General features: G+C 44.0%; 1 protein-coding gene across 1 annotated transcript in view; it reads right to left on the bottom strand.

The window, feature by feature from the left end:
* Positions 1 to 8,456: 8,456 nt before the first annotated feature.
* LOC135392999 (alpha-1,3-mannosyl-glycoprotein 4-beta-N-acetylglucosaminyltransferase B-like) overlaps positions 8,457 to 23,554 on the bottom strand; it is an 81,025-nt gene continuing 65,927 nt past the window's right edge. Inside the window, exons 5-6 of the mRNA XM_064623604.1 lie at positions 13,737 to 13,977; positions 8,457 to 8,750 (exon numbers count right to left, since the gene is read on the bottom strand). Coding sequence (XP_064479674.1) covers positions 8,670 to 8,750; positions 13,737 to 13,977 — 322 coding nt within the window. The 3' untranslated portion in view covers positions 8,457 to 8,669. The remainder of the gene's footprint in view (positions 8,751 to 13,736; positions 13,978 to 23,554) is intronic.

Below are 23,554 nucleotides of genomic sequence, written 5' to 3'. Positions count from 1 at the left end.
TCATGGGCGCAGCAACTGTCCGCAACTAACAGTAAAAGCTACTGTACCCGCTAAGTAAAGTACAGATCACCTTACCACCGTGCCCTATGCACATAAACTGCGCTAGAATCTCCGGTTGAGGGTTTGAAGATAGGAGACTCGTGACAATACATCCGTGCCACCCGAAGTGGTCGGCAACAGCTTTCCGCATAAAATAATGCCGAACAGAAAACGATTATTCGATTATAGTTGCTGCAACGAAGCAGGAAACCATTGCAACAAATAATTTTCTGGTAGGATGTTTGGAAAAGCGCAAAAACAACACTGCATCTGCCGTTTCCATGACTGGCCCGGGCGGGAGATTCTACCGCGTTCCGATCGCGGCGCCACCACGCGGCTCCCGTTGTCCCTAGGCGAACTTTTTTACAGAGCTGCATGACCAGAAAGCTATCAAGGGACCGTGCAATTACAAAGCGATGCGAAACCGAAACTGCATGCCAATTCCCTGCTGGTGCTGGATTGAGCCAGAGAAAGTTGTTATCGCACTTTGACGGCACTCAAGAACTGTACTTGAAGACTTTTATTGACTTTTACAAACACATTATTTCCCAATTTTGCACATTTTACCAAAACAGTCACAGATTTGTAACATTTGAACGGGTTTTGAAAATAGAGACGAGAAAGTGAAACTTAGCGATAAAACGCGCAGCCAAAGGCAACCCTGTTCATGTCTCCCAAAACGTCAGCGCCCACGGAGGCACACTTTTCTTGGCGAGTCCGACCACACTGCACGCACCGCCTGAGGCATCTGTTCCTCAGAGAGGAGGCTTCACGGGGACGCTTGTCAGACGCTGTGTTTCCAAGCAAACGTCGCGGCCGTCCTCTGCTAGCAACTGCTGTGTTATCTGAAAGGTGAGTGGCCTGCCACTGTCCACCGAATCAAGGAGGAATGGAATGGGCCAGTTGTGTAGCTCTATAGGAAGAATATGTGATTAAGCAAGCGCCCAACATTTCCCTTTGCACATGAGCTGTATAAAGTCAGAAACATGCGAAACAGAGACTCTCCCTTGTACGCACACAGCATAAATGGCGACGAAGATGGGATTGCGCTGCCCTACTCGACCTGCTGCTCAGTCACTATTGTTTTGGATACCGTGGAACTACTGCCTATATTTGTACGGGCGACATTTTCGACTGACCACAAGCCACTGCAATACATTTTCGGACCGAAACTTGGGATACCAACGGTGGAAGCCGCATGTTTGCAGAGATGGGCAGTGATTCTGTCTGCATACGATTTTTCTAGAGTATCGATCATCTACAGATAACATCGAACCTGATTGTCTGTCAAGGTTACCCCTGCCTAGTTCCGAATGTGAATTCCCGTATGGCGTTGATCCTTTTTCCTGTTCTGGATGGAAACCTTACCCGTCACCTGCACAGATATTGTGAAGGAAACAGCACGGAATCCAGTTCTGTCAAAAACGCGAACGTGTACGTTGCAAGGCTTTCCTGGACACGTGGCAGAGGAAGCTTTGAAGCCTTTCTTTCAACGGCGCCATGAACTATCTGTGCAGCAAAATAATCTTCTTTGGGGAATGTGAATCGTCGTCCCGCCTATGCTAAGGAGGAGGATACTGGATGAGTTTCATAACTCGCACCCGTGCATGGTTCGTATGAAAGAGTTCGAACGCAGTTACGTTTGGTGGCCATCAATTGACCTCGACACTGGAAATGGCCGGAAGTATGGGAAATGCATTCAACAACATCGAGAGATACGATTGAAAAACTAGGAGACGCTTTCAACAGGTAGGGACTCCCAGTAACGCTTGTTTCGGATAATATCGCACAGTTTACAGCCGAAGAACTCAGAATTTTCTACGCAGCAATGGAATCCGCCACGTATTATCTGCACCTTATCATCCTTCCACGAATGACATCGCCGAGAGGTCCGTCGAGTCACTCAAGCAAGGACATAAAAATGCAACGTTCATCCATTCCATGTACGCTTGTACAATTTCTAATTGACGTACCGCAACACTTCGCACACAACAATGAAGGAAGCTCCTGCAACACTTCTGATGGGAAGAAGGCTACACTCACGTCTGGACCTAGTGAAGCCATTATTGCCTCCTGAAATTCGACACAAGCAGTTTAGGGCAACTGTTCACAAACGTTCCTCTTCTAGAACATTTTGTGTGGGGGACGCGGTCTTCGTCCGTAACTGTCGAACACCGCCACAGTGGCTTTCGGGCATCACCGTGAAACAATCTGGTCCAGTTTCTTCCCTGGTGAAGGTTTCGTCAAGTACCGATACCTATGTCTGGAGAAGACGCCAAGACCAGATGCTGCATGCAAATCATGGCGATCCCAATCGACACTCTAAACCAGGCGAGGATCTGCGGTGGAACGCTACTAAGCGCGCGACAGTCAGCACCGGTGTTAACCACGTCAACAGATCGGAACAAGCCAGAAGTGGTTGAACAAGACAAGCAGCTACGCCCAACGAGTTTTCCTGTTGAACGCCTTAACGTCGTTCTTTCACTTTTGCCTCCTGCTTTGCCGCTTGCGCTACCATAGGTTTGGGTCTGCTGGTTGCAGGCCAACGGATAGTTGTACAGCAAACAGAGTCTCTCGCTTGTATGGACACAACAAGGAGTATACGCAGAACGGTGCCTGTATGATTGGTGGCGGTTTGAAAAATAAATGTAGTCCTGCTTACTGGCAGTGCAGCTGTGTCGTGGCACATGCCCTTTGTGTTCTGGATTAACTGGTGCACTGCTGTGACCTCTGACAGACAAAGGCTGGCGAACTTATTTTCGACGTGCTACGGTACGGTTTCAGAACGATTCACACTGCGAATCCAGTGTGCCGGCTGAGTACCGTCCTCTACGTAAAATACTGTCTATCTTATTTCGCTTTCCTATGTATCTTGCTGGCACTGTGCGTGTGAAAAGGGCAGTGTTGTACGCAACGCCGTAACAGTAATCGATACTTTTTTTAAATCTGTATCGGAAAAGTATTTCCTTTACAAATTTGGGGTAACGCGATCTCCGTATTGTTACCGATATTTTTTCAGTGCCCCACCCTTTCGAGAGTTATACAAAACACATGTTCACTTTTTTCCCTCGAATATGGAGGAAACAACCACGGCTCACACATACTGTGGTATTGTTAACTTCAGATAGGTTTCCTTGGTCGTGGACTTCACGGTATATGTGGGCCTGACACTAATGCAATTGTCATATTGGCCTTTGTCAGTTGCCGGAGTGACCACGGCTAGGATGGCAGAAGAAATCCTTGGAAACCAGCTATTGATAAAAGTCAAGCAAAGTGTCCGAGCTACATAATAAATATCCTGGCTGTCGTTTTACTGTAAAACTGTGTTCTCCTAATTTGCTATTATACAAAAGCGGTGTTCATGCAAGCGAGATTTCTATGTCACATCATCTTAAAATTTCAAGAAAAGTATCAGGCAAAGTGTCGCCTTACTCTTTTCAATAACGGTTGCGGTACTCAGTTATTTTAAAAATGACGTATCGATATCGATAACTCAATACTTTTTACAGAAGTAACTAGTATCGTTACGGCGATACCACATTTCGGTAAAGGGCAAAACATTAAAAGGAAAAGAAACAAGCGATTTTGGGAACAGAGAGTAGAAGGACTTCACCCCATCATCAACGCACCCGCTATTTGCAGTTGCTCATCCATGTCTCCTTTCTCTCGCTACAGGGAGCACCTGGAGAATAAAAATATCGATGCATACAACAGCAGTAAGCTATTAGCTACACATTTCCTGATAAAAGCGGTTTTATGCTATATATAAAACGGAAGCGTTGAACCGGAAAGAAATCCAAGCAACCCGTACCGAACCCGTATTATTTGCGGCTCGACACGTTGGTTTGAAAGTTGTGGAGCACAACCCAGCGGAGTCTAGCCTGTTAGAATCGAAACCACATCGCTTTTCTGTGGCCTAGTAAAAATATGCGAAAATACGCTGTTTTCGGGCGTTGTGCGAGTTCTGCGGTCGCTTTTTTCTATCGCTCTCTCGCTCCTTTCTCAACTGACATCAGGCTGTCCTCAAAGCACGGGGCTCCCCCACTTCCAACACACTTCCCCACAATACAAAAATACACGTGTAGCTACACTACAAGAAACACACGTGGTAATTTTTCCATCTTAATTAGTTTCACCATTTGGCACGTCAAAGTTGGCCCACCCGATGATTCCGTCGTCGCATCCATCCCGACGGATGAAAATTCGATGAGTTGCGCCTAAACACTGAACAAAGGGCGTTTAAGTCACAGGTTCGAAATTTATAGTAAATGATTGATAAACACCTACATTACAAGAAACGCGCGTGGTACTTTGTGTATCTTAATAATGTCTACCATTAGAGCCCGTCAAAGTTGTCCCGCACGATAATTCCATCGTCACGTCGATCCAGAAGAATGAAAATTTGATGAGTTGCGCCTAAACACTGAACAAAGGGCGTTTAAGTCACAGGTTCGAAATTTATAGTAAATGATTGATAAACACCTACATTACAAGAAACACGCGTGGTAATTTGTGTATCTTAATTATGTCTACCATTAGAACCCGTCAAAGTTGTCCCGCACGATGATCCCATCGTCACGTCGATCCAGAAGAATGAAAATTTGATGAGTTGCGCCTAAACACTGAACAAAGGGCGTTTAAGTCACAGGTTCGAAATTTATAGTAAATGATTGATAAACACCTACATTACAAGAAACACGCGTGGTAATTTGTGTATCTTAATTATGTCTACCATTAGAACCCGTCAAAGTTGTCCCGCACGATGATCCCATCGTCACGTCGATCCAGAAGAATGAAAATTTGATGAGTTGCGCCTAAACACTGAACAAAGGGCGTTTAAGTCACAGGTTCGAAATTTATAGTAAATGATTGATAAGCACCTACATTACAAGAAACACGCGTGGTACTTTGTGTATCTTAATTATGTCTACCATTAGAGCCCGTCAAAGTTGTCCCGCACGATGATTCCATCGTCACGTCGATCCAGAAGAATGAAAATTTGATGAGTTGAGCCTTGACAGGGAACAAAGGACGTTTAAGCCACAGGTTCGAAATTTACAATAAATGATTAGCAAGCATCTACACTACAACAAACAGACGTGGTACTTTGTGCATCTTAATTAGTTTCCTCATTAGAGCCCGTCGAAGTTTGCCTGCACGACTATTCCGTCGTCACATCGATCCCGAAGAATGAAAAGGTGAGTTCCCTTAGTTCCCTCGACAGGAAACAAAGGATGTTTAAGCCACAGGACCGTAATTTATGGTAAATGGTTGTCAGGTATTTAGACTACAACAAACACACGTGGCGCTTTGTGTATCTTACTTAGTTTCACTATTAGAGGGCGTCAAAGTTGGCCCGCACGATGGTGAAAATTTGTTGAGTTGCTCTTTGACAGGGAACAAAGGTTGTTTTGAGCCACGATCCGAAAGTTACTTTAAATGATTGACAGGTATCTACAGTGCAACGAACACGCGTTGCACTGTGCAAAACGGGGCTTCCTGTAACGGTGAAGTAAGTCGGAGTGAACTGGAAAGTCGTCTGGCATTCACATTATAAGCGCAGAGGCGATCGCACAGCGTTACCGCAACTAAATCAAACCCAAGAGCCATGCAGTATCCATCGTGTCAGTGCGGCATTATTAAGCCCTAAAATGTTGACACTCTCGCGCTGTCGTTACTCTCAAAACTTTATTTACAAAAAATAGGCGAAAAAAGAAAATAAAGCCCTCAATAATCCGCCTACACCACTGAGCCAACACCACCTCTTGAGGGATGAAGGTACAAACACTTCGCAAGCCACAGACAGCGCATCGTCACTTTTGTCGTGGGAACAAAACTGAAGCATCCCACAGTTGCAATGAAAGTTGCAAAGCGTAAAAGACAGCTTGACGTTTCGTGCCTGACGTGAGCATTTTCTGGAAAGCCCATTGCTCTTGCCAAGTACAAGAAAAATAGCACACCAGTGCATTCTGCCATAAAACCAACACTGCGAAAATAAGTCATTCAGGAATAAAACTATGAAGCTCTTGGGCTTCCATTCCACTTGCATACCATCGAGGGACCTCTCGTAGCAACACTTATCTGTGGGCATTTCTTTCTAAATCTCAGGGTTAATCGATATTCTAAGAAAACTAGGTGGAATGCATTGATTCAATGGAGGCCAGCGTGCACGCAGCTCCAGTCAACTTTAAGATGTGCCGCAATGAGAATGGTGAGGGAAGGAGAAGGGTACGTCGTAACGTCTCCTCCTCCCCGCCACATGACTCGCACAATTCAGGTATAAGCACCGCGTGAGCTCAGAAGAAAAACAAAGAATAAGGATAAAGACACAGGGACTTGTCGGCTTGAGGTCGAGGCCATCCGCGGCTGCTTTCTTCGACATCTTTCGGAAATTTAATTGATGCATTTTTTGTAATTTAATTGGTTTGCGCGATGACTCCTGATGGGAAAGTTGAAGAATGATACCGGTGTTTAGCATTGTTGAATGACACTCCTTTGCTCCTTTAAGTATTGACCAATGTTTCGCCTCCAACAGCGTTCATCAGAGTGATTCAAAGTTACGAATGTAGCAATAAATATAGGTATATGGCTACAGGCACTTTAAAAGTTAGTGTATTTGTGTATTTTAAGAGTAAGACATGCTGAAGACATCCCACACCACAAAAACAGTGACACCGTCTTGGGATATGACCTCTTGGTATGACACGTACTATATGGACACTTCCTCAGCGAGCACAACGCCTTGTATCGCTCGACATTCTCGTTTAATACACCAGGTGTTGATTTCAGGTATGCAGATTCTAAGGACAAGAAGCAGTAGTCCGAAGAGGCAGCATACAGGGTGTTCTTAGAGAGTATGTCATTAAATTGCTGAAAATATGTTTTGCTTCATAACATCATTAAGGTACTCGCAATAGACTCGTACATACTTTAGCAAAACTTCAGCTAATTTTGTAGCGTTACCCTGCAGCAATGTGAATGTGGCTGCTTCTTGTTCACCTCGAAGAGTATCAGGTTCTGTTGAACGATATGTTTGCTGATGGCATCTACACGTAACGTACAGGTGAATACAAAATCAGTTAACTGCTCGAGACGAAGACTCCTCAAAAGGGATTTGTTCACCTTCATGAGTACCAATTGCTCTGCTTCATGATGAAAGCGCTAAAGTAACACAGGCGATGAAGGCGAGACGACACACACGGATAGCGCACTAGCAAAAGTTTATTAAGGCCGCCCTGCCTTCACGGGCCTGGCGTGTTGACATCACCTGTGATTGCCATTGGTTTCCATGCAGTAGGATCATCCACGGAGTTTGTCTCATTGCCCAGAGTACGCCTTGCATTGTAATGGCATGCTTTGCCTGGATCGTGGTATAGGGTAAGGTGGTCTATGTTGAAGACTGTTGAACTATTTTGTTAATATCAGCCAGAATAATCGCCTAAATTGTACTGTAATTGGTAACTGAATCCCCAAGCCTTTGAGAAATGACCCACAATTACTGTTGTGCTAAACCAGATATTTATTTCGCACGAGCCAAAAATGACAGGCTACATATTTTCATCAACTTACCCCACCCTATGGGTAAGTTGAGGACATCAAAAAATTAATGCCGGGTTTAAATTTTGTCTTTTGTTTGGGCCAGCCGGAACGGTCAGCCACGAGTAGTGCACAGGGAAACACAGGGCAATGACACAGCATAGCCCAGACAACGACTGTGCTCACCCTGGTGTCACGGACGAGAACAAAATATTGCTAAGAAAATGCCGCGCGAAAAACCCAAACTGTCTTCAACTTGCCCCCGTGTTCAATTAGCCCCACTTTACCCTACTGACCGCCAATGCACATCTTCCGAGAACATAGTTGTTTGGTATGCGTGGGTAAACATTTTATGTAGGAAACCCAAGGAAACAACTCGATATAATTTCAATTAGGAAACAACGCGAAATTAATTTCGATGGTGGCTGGTGCCCACCACCCTGGCGCACCAGTCGCATCGTCGGAAATGCATACATGGCATGGGGAACATTATTACCTCATTACGTATCCCCTATGGTAACTCTTCACGGTGGGACCGACCAGCGCAGAGCAAAGTAGACACGTGTGTGTGCGAAGTCTGCAGAGGGGACAGGGTAACCACTTGAAGAAACCACGTAACGAAGTGTCTGTCCCCTCGCAAGACATCAAGAAGGGGGGTATTCGTAGATTGGCGTGGGTCCACCAATGAGCTCGCACCACGGACAATAGAGGAGAGAGGGGAACTGCACAAGGGTCTGGCCTACCTGCATGGAGTACTGCTGTACCGTTGTGTCACAAGTTCGGCAAACCTGAAGCTACCATGCCGCAGATGGTCCTTGTACGGGCGCAGCAGCAACGTGCACTATATCGTCATTTATTCAAATACAGCGAGCGAATGATCCAAGAATAGCTTTTACTAGACAGTTATGCACTGCACATTTATACACTATGAAACAAAAAAGCGAGGAAACAGGAAACGCCTCAGCTGACACATCAGTTTTCAGCTGTTATGTGCTGCGTCGTTTGGATTGATTGGGAAGGTTCTACTGGAATCAACTAGCATGTGCAAACTTAACAGGGCTCAGTCTGCTTTTGGTCTTGGGCGGTACTCTTGGTTAGGTATTCTTCAGGAAACGAAGTATGGAATTCTTCATTGCTGTTGCAATATTCTTCAAGTTCCACTCCTCAATTACTATCTGCGAGAACAGCACAAGGATTATATAAGCAAACCAATAAAATTACTTCGAACATATATTCGTATTACGACCGTGTTGTCTGATCCTATGCAAATTACGCGGAAAGACGGAAGACTATTCACTCATTGTCCCACTCGAGAAACTACGATCACTGCTCTGTCTGAACGCACAGCGGAAAATGAGAGTGCTAGTCTGCACATGAGTTGCTGAATGCTTCATGTTCAAGACGCACGAAGGGTGTCATGCTTAAAGGGACCGAAAAGTGAATATAAACCTATCGAAACTTTATGTTCAGCGAAAAGCTTGAACCTTCAAAAGTTCAAATATCTAAGAACTCCGCTGAAATCGCTGTAGTTTTTCTTTAATCAAATTTTCCATTATTGCAGGTCCAGGGACCTAGTAGGAAACCGAGCAGTCTGTCAACAGCATCACCCCGCGCCATCTGTCGAGGACGCATGTAATACGCGCGCTTCCGCTCGCTAATCCTGCGAAAACGAAAATGGCAGTGGGCATTTGTGACCACTTTCTACGTCGAGAATGTCGAACCTCTTGAACATGAGTGCGCTAGAATTCCGCATCCGAGAACTATCGCTCACACATAACTTCTGTTCGTGCGATAGCGTGCTGGCAAGTGTGTGCTTCGCAGCAGAAGATTCCTCGTCCAGAGATTTACCGGAGTCACCTTCGTGCTCACCAGTAGCTGACCGTGCCGTGAACATGGACTGGTTCGTGAAATTTGCATGTATCAGGGAGAAGCACTTGTGTAAGCCGAAACAAGCGCTGTTTTTTCGTCGTGCAGGTGTTCATGTGGGAAATGCAAACCGATGGGTACTACGGACCAGTATTTTTGCTGCCGAGAGGTAGAGAATGCGTGTGGAAAGCAGACAGACAATTGAATCACAACTAACGCACATTTCGAAATACTGTGCCTTGACACCGAAGTCTCGCAACTGCCTTTGACATACACCCGAGAAACGGAAGAGCATGGCAACATACGCGGCAACGCCGTGTGGTCTTAACACGGTCTTTACTTGACGGAAAACCCTTACTTGTGCAGGAAATTCCGTTGTATCACCTGTCGGCTCTTCACGAGAAGGACATGGGGTGCTCTGAGAAAGTACAATAGAAAGTATTCTTCCTGCCTGCGTCGTGCTTTCCCCATCAGTGTGCAGACTTGTAGAAATGTACATATTGATGTCAGCAAATTTTCATTTCTTGCTTGCTGCAAGGTCTTCTCATTGCCTTGTCTTTGCAGTCACAGCATATTATAATTATTAGTTTGTTCCTGGAGGGTTAAGTAACCTTGGGGCATATCTGTATGCGTAGATTATACTCATGTCTTGTATATATGAGGAGTAAATAAGATAAGTTTCATCAGTGTCACTCAGCTAAACTGTGTTCATAACCTTTTAATATACTTCTTATTTGCCAGATTTCCAAATGCCAATTAATGTTTGAACCGAGATTTGGATTTAACACTTAATGAACTCTGTTTTGCTAAAATGAGTACTTGTAACTGATTCATAATCATGCCACCAACTAACATGGGGTCGAAGTTATCCATGCAGCATTGGTGTGAACAATTGTACTCCAAAATGGCTAAATAGTTTATTGCATAAGTTCTCTGTTACTGTAATTGAGATGTACTTTTGTAAGTACTTTTGACAGCCCTGCAAATTGAAACTGGCTTCAGTGTGCACAACAAACACATCGTAACATTTAATTGAAATATAATATAAGAGCAGAAGCAACACTTTGTCACAACTCAAACTATATTTTTCTTTTTATTGTCCAGGGATTTAGGAGACAGAGTAGGACTTTCTGCCTTCTGATGTTTTAACGTACTTGATAGGGTTGTAAAACCTGCAACAAAATAAACAAGAGAAGTATAAACAGTTTTGCCTTTCCCTTTTGAATTTAACAAACATGATGTATTTTACCATTTGTGCGCTTTTGTATTCTCGGTTGATGAATAGGGTACAGGAACAATAATGCTGCAGATGGATCCAACAATGACCTGTCATCTTGTTGAAGATGAGAACTTTTCTTCACGTGTGCTAAGTGAGACAAAAGAAATGTACAATGAAGGTTGTACAAAAACAGCAAGTCTCCGTCGACTAAAGTTTTAGATATATGGATGTTACCACATTGTGTAGTTTCCATCCAAAAGTAGGACTACCCTACACTTTTCATTCGTGGCAAGGTGCAGAGTCAAACTCTGTGAAGTTATGATCTGCGGCAACAAAAAGATTTGGCATGTTGATAAGGCATGGCAACGTTGTTTGGTTGTTGTTGGTAGGTTGTTGGCATGTTGATGTGCTCTACCGTTATATCACATCAATATAGATGAGGGACAAACACAGTAGACAGCGTGATGGCTGCAAACTCTCAATTGAAGGTTTATTCAACAGAACAAGAAATCGAAAGCATGAGTAGAAAAAGGCAGTGTCAATGCAATGCATGGAGAACCACATCAATCTCTGAGAAGGTAGGTTCGAGAGATCAATAAGGAGAAATGACCGTTTTGTCCGAGGTAGGGGAACTCTGCAAATTTAGGACCAATATGATGTGGTAACCTTGCATGGCTCACTGTAGCTGCGACACACTTTGAACAATTCCAGTAGTGGGGCTTCAAAGACAATGAACTTTCACCGTTTTACTGGGCATTCAAGTGTAGAGGACGCATCTCTTGAAAATTAAATAGCGTTCCTTAGTCATAACTATACCTCAACAGGAAGTATTCCTCTACCCTTCAAAGAAGCTAGTAGTTCTCACCGGTTTCTTCTCCTACTGTTGACATCATACTAATGTTCTGTTAACTTTGCATACCTGCTCTCAGCTATTTCTGTCATGTCAACTTGAAAGCCTGGATCATACACACACGAAGCAGTGTGGCTCCACTTCAACACTGGAAGGCCCCTAAAATTAAATTTGTTGATGTTGACAATGTTCAGTACTGGACAAGTAGGATAACATTAGTTACATGGAATACGTCATCGCTATATTATAATTTATACATGTGTGACACCTGTACATACCTGAGAGGTTGTGTTGAACTCATCACCTCGGTGAAGCCAAATCACTGGTTACTGAACGGCACTTCTTGCTTCTGGTTCTTGCTTCGGACGCCTTCTACGACATCTTCGTAGTCATCGACAGTAAAATGAGCTCAGCACACACGACACGACTGCTGTATGTAATAGCCCAGTGCTTCGAACCACATTCGTCTTCTTGCACTCTACTGTGGAATCTTGTGGTAGAAAACGCCCGTCGTCGAAGATGAACAAAGATGATTTTTGCATCCCCGAACACCAAAAACTACACCAGGCAATGTAGGTCTCTCGAATACGTGACACAGCAGCCACAGACATGTCATTCACTTCCATTTTCTGCTTCGCGTGACCGACATGACCACCACAGGGGTGGCATCCAATGTATTGTTCCGTAGACGAAAGCGTGCTGGACGAACGCAATGCATCCTGGACAGGTCCTGGTCGCACGTCACAGCAAACGTCAAGGCACACGTGACCTTAAAGATGGCGGCGCCCGTGATAGGCGGCCAAACCATTTGTAAACAATGCGGTGGTTGTTCCTGAACGACGTTTTGGATGTTTTTTGATCACGGTAATTATTTTTATCCGATAATCTCGGAGTAAAACGCGCAGTTTTACACATAAAGCCTCGTATTGTTGACAACTTCCAAAGATGTAATGACGACCACGCGTTAAGACTAACTGAGCCAGTGCGATGTACTTAAAACTTAGGTAAAATGGGCTACCATGCTCCGGAAGAAGCACCGCATTGTTTACGCTGGCAAAATACGGTCATCTCTTGGTGTTATGACGGCGAAATATGTCGGTAAGCGGCAAAACGACATGTAAACAAAGTCACATGACCTCAAAATGACGTTTTCTATGACGTGCGACCAGGACAAGATGGCAAAAGCACCCGCTTGAGGGTACAACAATGGCAGGTTTGTGTAACCCCTGCGAAACAAACCACCCACCACGTAGACAATAAACGCGATAACACAGACGACCTTGCAGATGGCCCGGCGGATCGTAGCTCGTAGCGGCGAAGTAACTGAATGCTTCATTAATGTAGAAACTATGGAAGTGAGCGTCATTTTTAAAATGGCGTTTAGCTGTAAGATAATGTGCGTCAACTTTGTTGTCTACAAAATTAACTCTCACGTGGTAAGGGTTGACCAATCCCTGGGAGCCCTGGACCCGAAACCCAAGTTGCTCTTTTTCGCAGTTCGTTGGCAGCACCGTCCATGTTCCTGCAATCTTCAAAATATTTAGACGTAAAAAATATTCCGAATTGAGAAGTAATGCTGTCCGTGTGTTATCAAACAATGATGTTGTGCACGATAGTGGGCAAAAATATGTGGGTTATTTTTCACTTTCCAGCCCCTTTAACCACTGTTTGAAACAGTCTATGTGTCTCGTAGTCTAACTAGTTTGAGGGCAACGGAAAGAATAAGTAGTCGATTCCCTCGCCCGACATGAACGTGTGTACGGCATTTGTATCATTGATGCGCGTAAAGCCTGCTCCGCACTATTGCGTTTCGATGTCTCCGACAGTGCTGCGTCCCTCGGCGTACCGGCGTATAGGTTTTCGTGCGCAGCGGCCTATTTGCTGGCAACCGTGTGCCTTGTTGAATCTCTTGGAAAAAAAATGAAAACACGAAAAAATTATATAGGATGGTTACGACTCGTGTAACGCCAAATTCACCGTCAGCTGTGCATGTGGTGAAATCGGGCTGGATGAAAGTGTGTAGACAACTTTATTTAAGCGTGATCGGTATTGATTAGTGGTCGCTGAAATGGTTGGTGAGGTGAGTGGTGTCCTGAACGAGTGGGCTGTTGTGGAACACCAAGTCATAAGTCATGTGTAGTGTCAGTGATGTTTCTGACGCATGTTGAACTATTTCGTTTGATGAAACGCAACAAAGTCAGAGTCTAACGATACAAAAGGCAGCACCTGTGATAATATGACCGATTTGGAGGAGTTGCGGTGGAAGCGTATCCTCATCTGGTGTACGAGGCCAAATCGAATAGGCAGGAACACGCGGCATCTTGGCTCCATCCCACATAACACGGACCAGCCATCTTCTGTTCTTGGAAAGGCAGCAGCACCTTTACGCCTTGCCACTTTCACTTCGACTGTCGCAGCTTGGAAACAGGCATCGGGGTAATCATTGCTGCCGCTGCGAAGGGACACCCTGCGCATTGTATTGTTATGACATGTCATTTTGATTTCATTTTTAGTACCTCAAGCATCCCGTACGGGGTACTAAGGGGTACAAAACTTTCAAGCAAACTTGTACGCATATAAAAAACAAGAAACGAAAGGGAAGAAAAGAAAAAGTAATACACGTTGCACAGCAGAACACCCCTATATCAATTTATGTGCAATCGGATGCGGTTTCGACCTGAATGTCGCATTCTCTACGAAAGGACACCATACCAGTCTGACATTTTACCGCTTGGAGAAGAAGTCTGAAGTCTGGAGTGGAAGTTTGGAGAAGTCTGACATTGCCGATACTAATGGGGGAAACCGGAAGCGATTAGTCAAAGCCATGGAAACGCTGAGTCGCGTGGCGAGTCTTGTATGATAGAATGGTGCATTTGTGCCCACGAGGGCCTATGGCCCTGAACTTTGATTTTTCTGTTTAGATAGTTAGTAGAAAGAGCAAACCCGGTCAACCTTCCTTCGTAAATGTAAATGCGCTAATTCGAGTCTGGCGTTTGAGTGCACTCTCACTTGTTGTTCTGGAATAGTGGCGAACCCCGAATCTCACGGCTCTGTTTTGGATCAACAAGGTTAACGCTCCAAAAAATCAAATTGTTTCGTTTACCCATAAAACAAATGTTGCTCTCTTTCGCTACATGTCCAGTGCTGAAACATCACGGGTTAGTACTGTCCGTGTTCTCGGAGTCAGCTGTGATGCCAAACTGACGTTCTATGATCATGTCGCTGCAGAACGTCGTTCTTTCTTCGGACACGTGCAAAGTTTTCGGCACTGCCTCTGTTGTTGATAAAAGCTACACTCTAAACCCAGTGACGGATAGGTGCGTCTGATCAACTGTGCCAATTAAAAAATGTGCCACATGACTTTAAGGGGCACGCGGTGCCTGCGGAAGCTGCAGGTGCCATGTGCCCCCTGAAGTAACTGGTAAAACACCCCTGCTGACGCCAGGAGCCACAGTGTACCGGAGGTATCGAAGGGTTACTTGTACCCACTAATACGCGAAACACATTGCGCCTCTCGAGTTCCCTAACAGAAAATTACCTCCACGCTACGCAAAAAAAGAAGAAGCAAGGAATAAAATGCTCCAAGCACATCGAACATGAAACACCAAATTTTATTGGCTTGCACATACCTTTCAATTGCATCCAGTACATCATCGTTTGCCGGATGCAAAGCGTACACTGTTCACTAATCCCAACACACACATATGGAGCACACGTTGCACGGACACACAACCCATCCGATACACCAGGCAGTCCTTCAAACGCCGATCACACAATCCTCGAAACTTCGAACAGGCTGGCACTGAAAGCTCAATGAAGATCCTTAGTGACGAACACGACGGTTCCTCAAACGAAATGGCCGAGGAACAATTGTCCAACAAGTGGCAACAGACACCAATTCCATGTGAGAAGCAGTTGCAATCTTTCACGCGTATGTGGGACCGTTGAGACAGGAAACAACCTGTAAAGAAATCGAAGTGAATATCACGCTGGTATTATTGCAACGTTAATGCTGGAATAGTACTCTATTTCGTAACTCACCTCCTCGCAGTCGATACAGTCCTGCGGTCACCTATAACTAAAGAATACAATTAACCTCGCTTGGAATGTACATCGTCGCTTCACCGATGCAGCCGATCCTCTCCTACCGCCATTTGCAATGCGTAAGTGGAATCTTCACCAAGCATACCCCCCCCCCCCCTTGAAAGGTCGGCAGCCCCCCAGCAGTGAATTTCTGGGGAAATCTCTGCAACAGAATGTACTTCGATTGTTAAACACGAGTAAAACGCAGGCGTCGTACGATGCATCACAGCTGGGTTGGCTTACCTTAAGCAAACATGAGACCTGTACTTAAAAAGCAAGGTGTCATCCTTCTCAAAGGCGAGGTTGCAACGCAGACAGCGTCAAGAAAGCGGGAAGGAACGTACTTCGGGAGAATACGTTGTGCCGTGTCACTCCTCACTGGCGGAGCGCGGAACAAAGTAGTACGCTCCAACGAAGGCACGCATATTCAGCCGGCACACGCATTATTCAACAAGCACACGAGTACAAGGTTCAGTAGGCACACATATTATTCAGCGGGCACAAAGCCGTTTCATACCAACGTGACGGCTTTGTACCCGATGAAATTTGGCGATGAGGATCGCTGTGCTTGCTATTTGATAACCGTTAAGGCTGCTTCCAGACGGTTACGGCTATGTACCGGCTGCACTTTCTGAGGGAACTTTTTTTAACTGGCACATGTCCGTCACAGGCTTTAGAGTGTACAAGACATTCGTTTTATCACAACTAGAGTGTGCATCGCTTGCACGGAACGCTTTCTGCCTTACTGAGAGCAATCGCCTCCAATCTGTTTAGAAACATGCACTTCATTTTGTTCACAACTTTTACCTCCGGGATATCCCCGCTTTGGATCGTTCGACTACGCAAGTCTCTTAAAATACGTTTGACTCCTCTCCCTGACATCGCGGCGTCAAATTGCTCATGCCACATTCCTTTACAAGTATGTCCATTCCATGTTGACTCTTCATTCTTGCTAGGCCGCAGAAATTTCCGATATTCTTGTGGCGCCCTTCGCAATCCCGCGTCACCTCCCTGATAACCCACTCATACGTTGTCAAATTTTGGTAAACACTTTTTCGTCCTCATGTGATATTTTTCCCTGATATGCTGAATACAAACGTGACATTGCATCTTCCTTACCTTAACTTTAGTTGCCTTCATTGACTTATTTGCTCTCGCTGCCTTTGCCCTCTTTATTTGTTTAGTGACCCTTCCTTTCATCATTTCACTACTTCATGTATTGCTTCAAATATTGCAGTGTTGGTGCCTCTTCCCCACTTATCATTTTGTTCTGTTATGTCCCTAATATGTCCATCTTCTGTATGTATGCTAATTCTTTGACACCTTCACGTGCGTTCGATTATTGCATTCTGGTCTCTGTTTTTTTAATCACTTTAACGTGTTGCTGCATACACTTATATATTACTTGTACTTTGGTGTAATCTTATAGTGCGCCAACATCAAGGCTCCAGCAGCCGTTCTTGGGCATAATCCACTCATTCATTAATTTCAATTTCGTCGATGAGGTACCTTTGTTAAGTGTTTCAGATTATGGATGCACTAAACAAGGGCGGACAAGCGCTCTATGCTAATCGTTTAATCTCTGGCCATGCTAAGTAGATATATCGCCTGAGTTGACAAAGGCCGTAATAGGATTTATGTGAACGTTCCACGAAAGATCGCTATTGAATGTTACTCTCAAACATTTCAATGAAGCGCGTTTCTCGATGGAGTCACCATCCATGGTATAACTATTTTTAACTGAATTTGTCTTTCTTGTGAATGAGACATGCGTTTTTGATACGTTAATTTCAATTTTCTTAGCCGCACACCATCTGCGTGTATTATTCAGATCCTCTTGCAACAAGAAACTGTCCTCGGTGCGACTTACATTTCTATAACTAGCATAATCGTGAGAGTGCAACCTAATTTTCGAGCATACACAGTGGAGCAAGTCACCAATGCATAATAAAAATGGAATCGAACCTATAGAACAGGACCATGCAGTACACCTGATTCAACAGCAATGCAGGAAGGAAGGAAGTTTTATTATCAACGATAACACTCCCAGTATGTTCAGTTCGGAATGCGGAAAATTCGTTTTTCTTTTCTTCCTTTTTTTTTTTGCCCGTCCGATGCTGTTCACTTAAGAAACACAGAATTCTTTCGATTGCAGCCGGTAGTAGTAATAGTTGGTTGGGAGAGAAAAACAATGAGAGTTAGCAACATGGACCCCTGGGCCCTGGGCCGTTGACCCCTGAGTCCTTCGCGTATTTTTTCCCACACAGCGCGTGGGCGGAGGGTTGTCCGCGAGCTCACCCTCTCACATTTTTCAGCCTGGGCAAACTTCTTTTGCCTTTTTTCTATCTGTGCCGACTTCAATCAGAAATTTTTTTCTCGCTACAACACGTGTGCAATAGATGGTTTACATGCAAAGGATAGCCATACACAAAAGTACAAGTGGAAATATATTTATTAAAGTCATTAGTGTCGGGAATTATGTTATGACTCTGCGTGAAGGAGAAAAACCTAGCCATTGTTTATTTTGATAAATTACAGTTCTATTCCAAATTCTGAAGTTTTCGTTTGTTGTCTTAATTGATGAATTCTGAAGACATCAAATTGTTTATTCTGATTATTGGGCGCTTGAATCCAGCGTTGATTAACGCAGGCAATACGTTGTCGCCGTGTTTGTATTGCACGTTTTGTGGCGCGTGTTTGTATTTGCAGCAACTTGCACCTTGTTGCGATAAACTTGCACAGTCTCTTATTGATGTTTCCTTTCTTTGTATGAAGATTCTTGAATGGTGTACAAGAGAGTATTAGATGAAAATCGTCCGGTGGTCCACCACAATTGATATGTTTGTTGTGTTTCAATAAGTGATGATACATCAGACCTTGCACGCCAATATTGAACTTCTGTTCATTCGACATCATTGCAAGTGCTGGTAGAAGAAAATAAATGTGTAGCGGCTCTAGTGGAACATATCAGGTGATAAGATTTTTTTATGTATTTTTCTTTTCAACTGTTAGGTGTAGTTTCAACAAATCCGTAATGAATCGCGCGATATAGACTGGTTGTATATGATAATTTGACCTTGATTGTTCTCTTGATTAATGCAATGCCCATTGCAATGGTTACAATTACATCTGGTCTAGTGTATTTAAATTTTTCGTTAGCAAACCTCAAAAACTCCACCATCAATCCCAGTGGCCCTTCCGATGTTGACGTATAAATATTTTTATAACAATAGTAGATTCGGCATACAAGTACTTGAACCTTCAATTTCTTAATTTGAACCATATCTCCGAATACGACCATGTCTAAGACATATTGAAATGCTGTGATAATAGAATCATTTCGCTGCTCTTCTTTTTCGAAGCAGCTTTTTATCATGTCCTCCCATGACCTATGATAGCGAGTACAAAATCCGTCCATCTCTTCAATGTAGAGCAAATGTCTGTTCTGTTTTCGAGTGTGCCTCTACACTTGATTAAAAGTATATCTATGATCATTTTATTGTTTAGAAATTTATTATCTGGTTTAGAATGTTATTAATATGAACCTGTCGTGAGAATTATGGAAATTGATTTACAAAACGATGCGATGTGTAAGGAAAAAACGTGTGCTTTCAATGATTCTACGTACAAGACAGCCCTTCCCTAACTTGACTTGCAGGAGTCAGTTTATGGCTTTCAACTATACATTGTGTACCAAGATCATTGTTAGATTCTCCTACTCCCTGCGGGCGTAACCTTAACGAAAGTGTACGGGAACTTTATGGCTAGCGGCTTCCCTCTCTTTTCGTTTCCACTAGTGGGTCCTGAATGAAAAAGACAAGTTCGTGCTGCGTGGTTATGAATAATGTTTGCCTAAATTAATTACTGCTTTTGACTTTGTTTCAGATGATGACTCGATTGATATTAATAAAAATATTCTACTAGTTGGGAATGTATTTTTGAGCTGTGTGTGTTGATTTCCACTGCAGAAAGCTTTTACAATAATTTGCATTTCAGATGAGTGGCTTCTGCGTGTAGAAATTACTGTTGCAAAGTTATCATAACAAATGATGCAACTAAATTTGTTTCTCGTTTTCGAATTAGTATTGTTTCTATCACTGAATAAACTTGACTGACTCGATTGATATCTTGTGAGTTGAGAATAATGTATGCATGATAGTTCTGGCTGATCTGAAATACATTAAATGCTATGTTCTCGTTTTGATTGAGTATCGTTTCCAGCGATAATATTTCTCGTTTGCTTAGAGAATGTTTCTCTAAAACCAGTTTGCATTGACATGGAAGTCTGTTCTTCGATTTTTTTTGCGTGCTATTGTTTGTTTTTGATAGAATTCTTGTGGTGTTCTTGAGAATAGAATAATTCTAACGTCTATTTGCGATAGTTGATCAATAAAAAATTTGGCCTCTGTACACCAGTCCTAAGAATATTTCCATTTGGACAAAATAATGTGAAAGAGAGAGAGAATTCCCCACCTCAAAGATTGACAAAGGACGTTCAGTTTCTTCGCTTTGGACTGTATACAGGGAGAGAGAGAGAGAGAGTGACCTCCACCGGGCTCAAGTAGGAAAGATTGGCTGTACTGTGTAAAACTTGTCTGTACTGCGTGTGTTGGATACCTCTGTCAAGCTAATGTTTATAGTGAGTGCCTGAGTAGGACGAAAATTGTATATTGTTTGACTAGATTAGGTCGCAAGGATGATTTTAGATAGTTCAAAAGATAGATTAATTTCAATTTATTAAATTTGTAATGTTTTTTGTTTTGATCGTTTGTTTCAATATTATTTTCCTGCATGTGTCTGTTGTTTACACTTTGGCAGATGCGCCATTTAGAGTGTTTCTCTGCTATTCAGTAGTGCATGCATGTTTCTTGTTTTGATAGATTGTTTTTCAATTATTTATCCTATGTGTACCTCTTGTTTACGTGTTGGATGGTGCACTGTTTTGATTCTCTATTAGCGGTTAATCGTGTTTCTCATTATTTCCTTGCGTGTGTGCTATTCACATCATAAGAAATTGATTAATTGTGTCGTGTTGGAATATTCAATTTAGCTTCCCATATTCTTTATTATGTGTATTGGGTTCCTTCTGCTTTCTTTTTGGATGAATTTTTCTCTCAACTTAGTTTCCCATATTCTTTATTATGTGTATTGTGTTTCTTCCGTTTCATGTTTTTTGGCTGGATTTTTCTAATTCACGCAGAGCTACAACATAATACCTGCCGCTATTTGGCTTTACTATACTTGCATGTAAACCGTCCACCGCACGGCTGTTGTAGCAGAAAAAAAATTACGAATGAAGTCGGCCCAGGGCGAAAATCGCGAATGAAGTCGGCGCAGGTGTGATGGCACCATCGCTCTGTGGGGTTGCCGGTGTGCCTGTTCCTACTTGTATCTAAACCGACCACCGCACAACAGTTGTAGTGGAAAAATAACGAATGAAGTCGGGCCAGAGTGAAAAGTGAGAATGAATTCTGCCCAGGTGTTGGTCATTGTGCATGCTCCTACTTGCCTGTAAAGCGCCTACCGCACCGCTGTTGTAGCGAACGATAAGGGCACGCGCAGCTCTCCGGCTCACTGGTAGGAACTCGGACAGCCCCTCACCCGCGTGTGCCATACTTGCATGTAGACCACTCAAGCACCACCTAAAAAAATTGCGAACGAAGTCGGCCCAGGGTGAAAAATCGCCAAAGAAGTCGGCCCGAGTGTTGTCAGTGTGCATGCCCTACTTGCATGTAAAGTGCCCACGCGCCACCTGAAAAAATATAAAAAATGCGAATGAAGTCGGCCCAGGCTGAAAAGTCGCGAAAGAAGTCGGCCCAGGGTGAAAAATGCACAACGATAAGTGTACGCTTAGGCCTTCGGCCGGCTGGTAAGCACCCGGACAGCCCCTCACCTGCGCATGACTCACCGCCCCGCCTAAAGATAAAAATAAATTCGCGAGAGAAGTGGGCCCAGGCAGAAAAATTGCCAAAGAAGTCGGCCTAGGATGAAAAATGCACAACGATTAGGGCGCGCCGATCCCGGCGACCCGCTGGTAAGCACTCTGACAGCCCCTCACCGGCGCGCCGCCCACCGCGCGCTGGAAAAAGAATTTGTGAGAGAAGTCAGCCCAGGTTGAAAAATGCGCAACGATAAACGAATGCACAACCCAACTTAGCTATTGTTCTTCAAGTTACGTACATCTATCGGAACTTTGTAACTAAAACTCCACTATGGTGCTCACATATAATAATGTTAGACTTTTTATAATAAAACTTGTAATTTTGATTGTAATCATATCGATTAAAAACCCTTCTTTGATTAAATGTGCCACCCATTTTAGTTCTGATTCATTGAAAAACTTGTGTGATTACCATTATTCAAAAATATTGTGTATGATGTGTGATACCCGTTCAATGCTATAGCATCATACCTGTGATAAGTATAAACTTTGTTATGTGTATCGTATTGTGTTTCTTCTGCATCAGGTTTTTGGCTGGGTTCTTCTCCTTCACACAGAGTCATAACATAATTCCCGACACTAATGACTTTAATAAATATATTTTCATTTGTACTTTTGTGTATGGCTATCCTTTGCATGTAAACCATTTACTGCACACCTGTTGTAGCGGGGAAAAAATCTCCGATTGAAGTCGGCACAGATAGGAAAAAGCCGAAAGAAGTTGGCCCAGGCTGAAAAATGTGAGAGGGTAAGCGCGCACGCCACCCTCCCCCTACCGGTAAGCACGCGGACAAAACTCCGTCCACGCGCTGTCCGGAAAAAAATACGCGAAGGACTCAGGGGTCAACGGCACAGGGCCCAGGGGTCCATGTTGCTAACTCCCATTGTTTTTCTCTCCCAACCAACTATTACTACTGCCGGCGTTTCGATCATAACATTATCATCGGCAATACCTAGAGCATGAAGAGCGTGTTCCACAGATGTTTCATCGAGGCCAAATATCTCCCAGCAATGCTGACAAGTTTCACTTTCTTTCCACACCTAAGAAGTGGGTTGAATCATGGTAGTTGGTTGAAGCACACACTAAAGTAATAACTGCAGCAAAAGGACGCGGACAAGCGGGTTAAGACAGCAAACGGCAGATAGACCTGCAGACTCGCAACTATAGCAGAAGTTGACGAGAGTAGAAGGGTGCTGAGTAGCTGGTACATAACTACGAAGAGGACGATACGCGAGACAAGCAGAAACACACAACACAAACACAAGATTTCTCAAACACAGCAACTTTAATGAACGTGAAACGTCTATACAGGGTGTCCCAGAAAACGTGTCGTTGAAATATAATTTTAAAAAACTACCCCACCTATAGATTCATGCGGTCAACTGCATTTGTTGTTACTAGGCTTTTGCCACCTCATGATGTAATGTCATCTAACGTAAGAATAATTATGTACATTTCTGCGAACTGAACTCGGAAAGATGTTAAGTAAAGGCCACTTTTTTACACCACTAATGTGAAGGCCGCGCCGGATTTACTCAAATTCGTGATAATTGGCAGGAGGATTGAGGAGCTATCCCACCCCAAATATTATGCTGTACGGAACACCCGGAGCATAGCTCACGAACAATAGCCAGCGCAATCGTTAGCGGTCCGACGGAAGGTTGGAAACCCGGCCCACACCGGGATAGTAGAAAAGATAACGCAGAAATAGCTTATCGTATCTGGCTTGCGCTGGGATAATGCCATCCCTTTCCAATTTCAGGAACTGTCAGTTTTTCTACTCTCACCCTGTAGGCCGGGTTTCCATCCTCCTTTCGTCGGACTGACAAGCTGACCGTTAGTGGGTGAGCAGAGCGGGGCTTCCGCTTCGCTGCCGCGCTGTCCGAGCGGAGCGAGACGCGGGACGGTCCGGATTACCGGGGGTCAAGATCGCTTCCGCCAGCGGTGAGCACCTGGCGTTGCCCTCGTCGTCTTTTCCTGCTGCTGAGGGCAATGCGTCTCAGCAGCAGCTGCGGAAGC

Source organism: Ornithodoros turicata, chromosome 4 (assembly GCF_037126465.1).
Source record: "Ornithodoros turicata isolate Travis chromosome 4, ASM3712646v1, whole genome shotgun sequence".
NCBI classification, from domain to species: domain Eukaryota; kingdom Metazoa; phylum Arthropoda; class Arachnida; order Ixodida; family Argasidae; genus Ornithodoros; species Ornithodoros turicata.
Note: the sequence above shows the minus strand (reverse complement) of the source record. Positions and strands in the feature narration are given on the sequence as shown.